The sequence below is a fragment of the Oncorhynchus nerka genome, linkage group LG6 (assembly GCF_034236695.1).
Source record: "Oncorhynchus nerka isolate Pitt River linkage group LG6, Oner_Uvic_2.0, whole genome shotgun sequence".
Classification (NCBI taxonomy): domain Eukaryota; kingdom Metazoa; phylum Chordata; class Actinopteri; order Salmoniformes; family Salmonidae; genus Oncorhynchus; species Oncorhynchus nerka.
The window spans coordinates 31,739,418-31,749,547 of record NC_088401.1 but is presented as its reverse complement, the minus strand read 5'-3'; the positions used below and the strand labels follow the sequence as shown (position 1 = coordinate 31,749,547).

The 10,130-nt window shown below is 41.7% G+C and overlaps 1 protein-coding gene across 10 annotated transcripts in view; it reads left to right on the top strand.

Annotated features, from left to right (window-relative positions):
- LOC115130341 (anion exchange protein 2-like) overlaps positions 1–10,130 on the top strand; it is a 78,612-nt gene that overhangs the window by 47,185 nt on the left and 21,297 nt on the right. Inside the window, exons 1-2 of one of the 10 annotated variants that reach the window (XM_029661391.2) lie at positions 116–169; positions 6,580–6,693. The exons of 7 other annotated variants lie outside the window; for them this stretch is intronic. In XM_029661391.2, coding sequence (XP_029517251.2) covers positions 6,685–6,693 — 9 coding nt within the window. In that variant the 5' untranslated portion in view covers positions 116–169; positions 6,580–6,684. Of the gene's footprint in view, positions 1–7; positions 170–6,579; positions 6,694–10,130 lie in introns of those variants that run through there. 2 more of the 10 variants (XM_029661390.2, XM_029661388.2) reach the window with 2 other exon arrangements.

Below are 10,130 nucleotides of genomic sequence, written 5' to 3'. Positions count from 1 at the left end.
TCATGTGACTGGAGGCAACCAAAAGAGACCGTAGACAGAGGTTGAAAATGTGATTACTGTGTGCGGTAGTTATTTTTACTTATCAAGCAAAAAAATACGGTCGCTAGAGATAATGCCGCGTGAGAAACGAGATTGGACTTTGATGGAGTTTCTTTACACAGCAGCAAAGGTGAGTTATGAGTTTGAACACGGGGTAACATACAGCAACATAAAGAGTCACATGGGCATTGATTTCCTTTAGAAGCGCCTCCATGTGTGTGGACATGAAGAGACTTTTCCTGTTCTATGTCTACATACCACGTGCACAATATTGGTTTTAAAGGCTGAACAAAAAATATAGTAGATCGGTCTACACCTGACTTGTAGTAAAAGTGAACACAATGGGGTTCGAAACTGAATGAATTTGTCCTTTTGTCCCTGACAACATTTTGTTGTAATGTTTGCAACAAAAACTTGAACTTTGCAAAGATTTGTTGCGACAACAACTAATAATAATAATAATAAAAGATTTGTTGCACTGTCCAATTCCAAAGGCGTCTGCGACGGTCTTGTTATTTTGTCAACAGCCCATTGACTGTTTGCGTGAGTATGTGAATGGAGGACAACATTTCTTCTCATTTGTTGTCTTAATCAGTGATTTGCTGATAGTTACCCCTCGACTGTCAACAGATGGAGCACGCTAGATATCTCGGCAGGGGAATGTGGTCAGTCAGTGTCTTGTAAAACTGATAGCTAATGGCTGCCAGAGCCATGTGTGAATAGTGTTGGACAGCTAGAAGTGGCAAGGCATGCGTCCTTAATGGCACCTTATTCTCTATGTAGTGCGCTACTGTGCAGGGAATAGGGTGCTGTTTGGGACAGCTGTGGTGTGAGAGGATTTATACAATCAGCATGTTGTGAGTAACACCTCCCCTAGAAGTGACCCCATTAGAGAATAACTTTAGAGGAAGGCGTCTGGCATGACAAATCGCCAGCCTCTTTTGTTTGTCCTTCGTAAAGGGATTAGAATTAAGAGTCCCTGCACCCCAACCCCCTTCCTCCTCTCTAAGTCACAGTATGACAGTATCCAATGTCACTGGCTATCATCATGCAAGGGATATCACATTAATAATAATATATTTATATAGCGCTTTTTATTACATGAAGAATATCAAAGGCGCTTTATTTATTTTTTTATAAAGAATGAAGTTCATTGATAGTTCATGGGCTGCATGGACAAAGATCTTCCACAGAGGCGGGTGCATGTCCGGATGACATCCGACTCGCACTAGGACTAGCTCCGCTCCACTATCACTTAATCAGTGTGGGAAAGAAAGCTTTAGCATTGCTGGTCTACCCCTCAATAACGTTTAAAGCATGGCCACCCTCGATTTTGTCAAGCTTACTTCCTCACGTTTCTCTGAATGTCAACCACTAAGAATCAAGGTCAGTGGTTGAAAATATTATTTGGTGGGCACTTTAATCAGACCTCAAAAGTGAAGGGAAGCAACTTTGAGGTACATTGGCCTGTTTACCCGGATGGTACCACTGGGGAGAAAGAGACAATGGTCATATTTACATACAAGGCATTACCTTCAAAGACTTCTCCAACAGATGGACATGAGATATCCTTGTCTGGCCTGCTGCTGCAGGAATGCAGTGACTCAACAGAGTATTACATGATCACTTACTACTCTATATCCGCCACTGTTAACCTGTCCTTCTGCTCTGAGTGTTGCTGACTGTGTGGGATTTCAGCCACCTCTCGGCTCCTCTAATCCTCTCTACAGCCTCTGTGTAAGTGACTAGCTGAGTACTCACTACACTCACTTTGCTTGTAACAAACCTAGTATACGTTAAGCAGACAGTAGGGGTTATTGCATTACTGAGATTAATATTTCAGTTTGCCTAATCTATCTGGTTTACTGTATTGGGGAACTCTAATTAGATATTAGAAAGCTTCCTCTATCTCTTTTCACTTTCTACACGGCAGATTTGATTTCTCTTCCTTTGTGTGATTATTTTGAGTGATTATTTTGATAAAAGTTTTGTCTACCTACCTGGTTCCTAAGAAGGTCCTGAGCAGGCTTCCCCAAACCATCAGTACGACCAGGGTAAAGCTTCAGTATGACAACTAACGGCCTGTGAGTGTTCATGGTACCTACAGAATCGTTTAGAAGAAAAATAAACGCACACCTATTTAGGCGAGGTGCTGGCTAGCGGAGTAGAAAAACTTGAAAATAAAAGAGAGCCGCACACTCTAGGAGCTCAGATACAAAAATGTAATTACCAACGTTTCGACAGCCTACAGAATCGTATCACCAACCTCACTTCAGGGCATTGTGGAGGTCACTCTACGATCCAAGTGACCTCCACTTTGACCTTCAAAGTGAACCACGTCTTCCCATATGGACAGAAAAGAGCAGAAGATCGGAGCGATCCCATCAGATCCAGTTGGTCAAAAACAGGTAAAAACTGTTTCTAAAACATGGTCATGGATATGTTTTTTTTTTTAAAGCCAAACACAACGGCAGCCATTTGGAATCATTTTGGATTCAAGTCAAATGTGAGAGATCAGCTAATAAATCTGGATGAAGACATTTTCCGAATATGCGAGAAGAATGGTGATCTTCTTAAAGAAGAAACGGGACCTGAAGGCAAACCCCCGGTACCCTTGATAGTGTGTGCCGACACCAATATGACCAGCTATATGGCAGAGAAGGAACCAGACACATCTGCTGACCCCCTGTCATGGTGGCGGGATATAACCACTCTCTTGTTTACCTTTATTGGCTCTGCTTGCCAAAAAGTATATGTGCATGTGTGCTACCAGCACTGAGTCAAGAGAGGGTGTTCAGCACGACAGGGAACATAGTTACCTCTCCGGTCTTCACTGAAGCCCGACAAATTAAACATGCTGGTGCTTCTTAATCGGAACCTTAAAGCCTAACGTTGGCCAGTGCTATAGCCTATGATAGTGGACTGCAACATCTTTGCAAAAAAACATACCTTATTTATATAAGGTCCCACAATTAACAGTGCATGTCAGAGCAAAACCAAGGAATTGTCTGTAGAGCTCAGAGATAGCTTTGTGTTGATGCACAGATCTGGGGAAGGGTACCAAAACCTTTCTGCAGTATTGAAGGTCCCCAGGAACACAGTAGCCTCCATCATTCTTAAATGGAAGAAGTTTAGACCCACCAAGACTTCCTAGGGCAGTCCTAGAGCTGACTGCCCGGGCCAAACTGAGCAATCCATGGAGAAGGGCCTTGGTCAGCGAGGTGACCAAGAACCCGATGGTCACTGACAGAGCTCCAGTGTTTCTCTGTGGGAGAACCTTCCAGACAACCATCTCTGCAGCACTCCACCAATCAGGCCTTTATGGTAGAGTGGCCAGGCCAAAAGGCAGCTAAAGACTGTCTGAAACCAAGATTGAACTCTTTGGCCTGAATGCCAAGTGTCACGTCTGGAGGAAACCTGGCACCATCCCTACGGTGAAGAATGGTGGTGGGAGCATCATGCTGTGGGGATGTTTTTAGGGTTGCAAAATTCCAGTAACTTTCCCAAAATGTCCAGGTTTTCCAGAAATCCTGTTTAGAAGATTCCTGGTTTTACCGATTATTCCCTTCTGATTCCAGGAGTTTTCCAACCAGGATTTCTCAAAAACCTGGGAATTTTGCGAAAGTTGCCAGAATTTTGCAACCCTAGATGTTTTTCAGTGGCAGGGACTGGGAGACTAGTTAGGATCCAGGAAAAGATTAACGGAGCAAAGTACAGAGATCCTTGATGAAAACCTGCTCCAGAGTGCTCAGGACCTCAGACTGGGGTGAAGGTTCACCTTCCAACAGGACAACGGCCCTAAGCACACAGCCAAGAAAACGCAGAAGTGGTGTCAGGATATCTCTGAATGTCCTTGTGTGGCCCAGCTAGAGCCCGGACTTGAACCCGATCTAACTTCTCTGGAGAGACCTGAAAATAGCTGGGCAGCAACGCTCCCCATCCAACCTGAAAGAGCTTGAGAGGATCTTCAGAGAAGAATGGGAGAAACTCTCCAAATACAGGTGTGCCAAGCTTGTAGCGTTATACCCAAGAAGACTCAATTCTGTAATCGCTGCCAAATGTGCTTCAACAAAGTACTGAGTAAAGGGTCTGAATACTTATGTATTTTTTTTTTTTTAATTGAACAAATTAGCAAAAATTTCTGAACCTGTTTTTGCTTTCTTATTATTGGGTATTGTGTGTAGTTGATGAGGGGGGGGAAACAATGTAATCCATTTTAGAATAGGGCTGTAACATAACAAAGTGGAAAAAGTCAATGGGTCTGAATCCTTTCCGAAAGGCACTGTATGTTCTGATTTAATAAGACATTCTAAGGTTTTTATCATTCACAACTAAAGTTTCCAAATAACTATATAAATCAAGCATTAGCACTTATTTCAAATGATCACTTTTTAAGCTGGACACAGAATAACGGCTCCGTGTTCGCCCTAGCTCATCAGTCATTTGGGAAAAATATCCTTTCCATTTTATTCAGCGTTGTTCAATTATATTGTTAGTGTAAAATCATATAAAATAATAGCACTGGAATTATAAGCGTACCTCTGTTAAATTACTAACCTGCTGCCATTGGCATGGCGCATAGCCAGATCAGTAACATACATAGGCTGACTCAGATTATGTTATTCTGTTCTTCTGAAATACATTTTCTTCATATTATGTTTTATAGGAAAGACCTGCCTAAAATAATGTTTTCATTGTGATGGTGTATATGCTATTAAATGTATTTATTCGATTTTTTTAAAAATGTAGATGTTTCAAAGGTACGTATCAGGAGCTTGAATGTGTGGAACCCCTTTGTCAATTACCGTGAGACCAGAAGTTATTTGCATGACTGCCACAGCCCTAGTGTCATTACGTGCTATAAATGTGGGACCAAATACTAAACTTTTGGCTACTTTATTTATAAAAATATTTAGGGGTGTCAAATCATTTTGACCCCTCCCTTTTAAAGAAAAACATGTATTACTTGTTAGACAAAATCTCTTTCTCTGAGCAATTGTATTATACTGAACAGAAATATAAATGTGAAATGCAACAATTTCAAAGATTTTACAGAGTTAAAGTTCATGTAAGGAAATCAGTCAATTTAAATTAATTAATTAGGCCCTGATCTATGAATTTCACATGACTGGGAATACAGATCTGAAATGGGCCTCAGGATCTCGTCACAGTATCTCTGTACATTCAAATTGCCGTCGATAAAATGCAATTATGATCATTGTCTGTAGCTTATTCCTGCCCATACCATAATCCTACCGCCACCAATGTTGACATCAGAAAATCGCTCACCCACATCACACCATACAAGTGGTCTGCGGTGGTGAGGCCTGTTGGATGTACTGACAAATCCTCTAAAATGACGTTGGAGGTGGCTTATGGTAGAGAAATTAACATGAAATTATCTGGCAGCAGCTCTGATGGACATTCCTGCAGTCAGCCTACCAATTGCACGTTCCCTCAACTTGAGACATCTGTGGCATTGTGTTGTGTAACAAAACTGCACATTTTAGAGTTGCCTTTTATTGTCCCCAGCACAAGGTGCATCTGTTTAATCAGCTTCTTGAAATGCCACACCTGTCAGGTGGATATATTCTCTTGGCAAAGAAGAAATGCTCACTAACAGGGATATAAATACATTTGTGCACTAAATTTGAGATCATCTTTTTGTGCGTATGGAACATTTCTGGTATATTTTATTTCAGCACATGGGACCAACATATTACAGTTTGTATATTTTTGTTCAGTGTAATATAATTTCCCTTTTTTTCGCATGCAATGTAGCTCACTATTTGAAGTATTTATTTTTTTGCAGTCATTGCTCGTCTTTATCACGGGTGTCAATTTCAGACCCCACTGTGTATATACACAGTATAGTGTATATACCCCGAGTGTACAAAACATGAACACCTGCTCTGTCTGTGACACAGCATTCACCTGGTCAGTCTGTCCCTTATTGATGTCACTTGTTAAATCCACTTCAATCAGTGTAGATGAAGGGGAGGAGACCGGTTAAAGAGGGATTTTTAAGCCTTGTCACAATTGAGACGTGGATTGTGTATGTGTGCAATTGAGGGTGAATGGGCAAGGCAAAATATTTGTGCCTTTGATGGGGTATTGTAGTTGGTGCCAGGTGCACAAGTTTGTCAAGAACTGCAACGCTGCTGGATTTTTCACACTCAACAGTTTCCCCATGTGTTTCAAGAATGATCCACCACCCAAAGGACATCAAGCCCCATCCCACTCCAAGGCCTCTGACAGAGATTTAGGGTCTAAAGTACCTTGGTCAATATTGACACGTACCAAAGTTAAAATGAGGGAGGTGAATGCAAGGTATTGTTTGAGGACCATTCAAACACGGCTTGCCCTTTCAGGTGCTGTTGGTTTGTCCTCAGAGCGAAAATAAATGCAGAGTCTTGTTTATTCTAACACGGCACAATCATAAGAGAGAGGTTCGTGCCAGGCTGGGAGATACAGTTCCGATTAGCGCATCACGTGGTCACAGGGAGAGGGCTCTGCTCATTCTTGTGTTTTTTTATATAGGGTGTTGCGACCTCAGAGCCCCACAGTGTCGCCGTAGATGAGGGCATTGCCACTTGCCTCAAACACCACTCCCAACACTCATACCACAAGTCATCCCATTGAAACATGAGTCTGGTAAGTCCCTTAAATCACGGATGGAAGAGGAGGAGAGCATATTTTTTTGTCTTTCTATTGCTGGTTCTTTTGCTGTAATGATTTGTTATTGCACATGTTTTTGGTTGTGGGAAATAGTTTCACCTCGCTGGCAATCCCTTACACATCCTCTCTAGCTGTCGAGATTGACTGTTAACCGCTGTGCACAGTAATGGGCTAAAAGCTGTCTTTACTACTGGAGTTCCTAGTGAGTGGGGATGTTTTTCAGGTAGACTTGGCTGTCATTTTCTAACTGAACTTTTATGCTTTATTGAAAAATAGTATGTGGTTAAGATTGGCAGCACTACTCTTGGATGAAGTGCCCATCAACTGGAATTCATGTGTTGATTGTATTGGAAAGGACTACAGACTATCAAAACTTTCAAGATTTTGATTGTAGCTTACACATCCAAAGACTGGAGACTGTCACAGAAAGCAACTCTCAAATGTGTTTTTAATGGAGGTCACTGAGGTAAGGGTGAGGGTTTAATTAACATAAAGGGGTTCCACACATGCAAGCTGCTGATGAGTGCCTTTGGAACATCTACAGATTTATAAGTGTATTATAAACAGGTTGGTTCGTAGTCTGAATGCTGATTGGCTGACAGCCGTGGTATACCACGGGTATGACAAAACATGTATTTTCCTACTCTAATTACGTTGGTAACCGGTTTATAATAGCAATAAGGCACCTTGGGGGTTTGTGATTTATGGCCAATATACCAATAAAGGTAAACGAGAGTGGTTATCCTGCCACCATGACAGGGGGTTAGCAGATGTCTGGTTCTTTCCCTTCCATATAGCAGGTCATCTCGGTGTCGGCACGCACTCTCAACTTTAGTTGTTCTACAAAAGTTAGGCTATATGTTTTTGATTTTTAATACATCACGTGTCTTTCTCACAGGCTACAAGTGAAGACAGACACTTCCTGGGACGCAACTGCTTGCGTCCTTATCCAATTCCGAGGTGCATATTGAAGCTATTGGAAGGACTGTCCACATTTTACTTTTTGTCAGCCAACAAGATGACTAGGTCTAACGAACAGCAAAAGCACTAGCCTATGTTAATCTACTATCCCCCATAGTAAAAAAGTCGACCTGTTCTGTATGAGAAATGAATATTCCAAACATAGTCTGGGACAGTTGTAGGATGAAATAGATCCCAAATTAATACAACTAATAGCATAAAAATATATATTTTACGCAATGTGGCTTACATAACGGATAAGAACTATGGCTTAAAATGTTAAACTTTTAGGCTATTTCTTCACATTATAAGCTCAGCAATGCGCACATGGCAGTAGGCTATAAACGAGAATGTTCCATTTGCGGGAAAACACCATTATCAAAAGTGACTGCGAATGTGATTATGCATGTAATGGTTTTATTATAAGATCATCTCTTTACAACAGGAGTAATATTAGCCTATCACTTGTGAGTTTATATATTATTACTTGTGAATAATGCCCAGCATGAGAAACAGACTTTTCTCTCTCAACTTTTTCTAATCATAGTTGCACACCTCATGTAGTAGCCCATAGGCCTATATGTTTTGCTAAGGTTTGTGTCTTAACACATACTAAATAATATGGGTGAAATTAGTTTTGATTTAGACTTGACCATTATCATGCACCTGTCTCCAGATGGACAGTGGAGAAAAAAAATACATTTTATCTATGCACTTAAATAGCGGATGGAGGATGCTTTTCCTGTGATTCATTTTCATGCCAGCCAGGTAGGCTAATACTCCTGTTGTAAAGCGAAGCAATGTGCTTAATATTAGGAAAGTTGAGCAATAAATATAGTAGGCTTAGCCTATAGAAAGCGGATGGGATCCTCCTCTTTTTTAAGAGGTCATCACTCTGTTTTCTCCCGCAATTGCATAGCCTATAGAAATGTAGCGCAAAATCAGCTCATGGGCTCTCATTAAGTGTTTGATTAGATTTTCGATAACATTTGCATTGATGTGAGAATGATTAGAGGGGCAATAGAGTGCTGAGTACTGGTAGGCTACTAATGACCATCAGCAGCATCAGAGCTTGGAGCAGCCTAATTACCGTGACTAAACGGTCATGTGGAATTTGACTGCCTTCATGACTCATGATCGCTGGTGTGGCGGTAATACGGTCACCGCAGCTGCCCTATTTGTGGCACATGTTGACACTGTCAGGGATTCGTCTGGAGAGTTCTGTGTTTTACGCCTGTGTGTGGTATGTGTGTGTTTGTAGGTCACACCATAACTCCATGACATGGTAGCCATTGCTATGAAGATAGCTTTGTGCTTTTGTGAATTTCTTCCCTATATTTTACACATGCAGCCCCATTGCGGGGAAAAAAGGTGCCATATGAAGGTAGAAAATTGCAATGATTAAGCTAAGAGTTACTCCATACACACAGTGCAGATTTATTTATTTATTGGTGTTATTTGGTGTAAGATGGACGAGTAGGGAAAAAGCCCATTGTCCACCATTTCTACAGACTGATGGGGAGTGTGAGGTGGAATAATCATATCTCATCAATCAATGTTTTTTCCTTGGTCCCCCTCGAGTGCAGGGGAGAATTTAATCTACCAATGACATGTTAAATGGCCTGAGAAAGGGTTTGGAGGGGCGTTAAATGAGGCATGGTGCCGTGACTGTTTGGCCTGTGTCACAGGAGGGGAGAGTGCTCAGTGAGGAGCCACACGATCAGTACTGTAGCCACAGCAAAATCTGATTTGCCTTAGCGCTGGACAGAGGAGACAAGGAGAGGATCCCCCACTTTGTTGGGATCAAGTTCACCTGTGGCTCCACCTTTGCAACCATCCTTATCACAGCACGTCTCCGGCAGCCCAATCTAGCACCCTGCTGCAGGGGAAAACATCACTTACCCCAGGGTTTCTCAGCCCTCCTCAGGGACCACCAGGCGTTTCACATATTTGTTAAAGCCCTGAACTGGCACACGTGATTTTATTATTATTATACTGAACCAAAATATAAATGCAACATGTAAAGTGTTAGTCCCATGTTTCATTTCATGCTGAAATAAAACATCCCAACATTTTTCCATTTGCAGAAAAAGCTTATTTCTCTCAAATGTTGTGTACAAATTTGTTTACGTCCCTGTTAGTGAGCATTTCTTTGCAAGAGAATATATCCACCTGACAGGTGTGGAATGTCAATAAGCTGATTAAACAGTAGGATCATTACACAGGTGCACCTTGTGCTGGGGACAATAAAAGGCCACTCTAAAATCTGTTTTTTTTTGTCACACAACACCATGCCACAGATATCTCAAGTTTTCAAGGAGCTTGCAGTAGTAGGCATGCTGATTGCAGGAATGTCCACCAGAGCTGTTGCCAGAGAATCTCTACCCTAAGCTGCCTCCAACAACGTTTTGGAGGATTTGTCAGTATGTCCAGCCGACCTCACAACCGCAGAC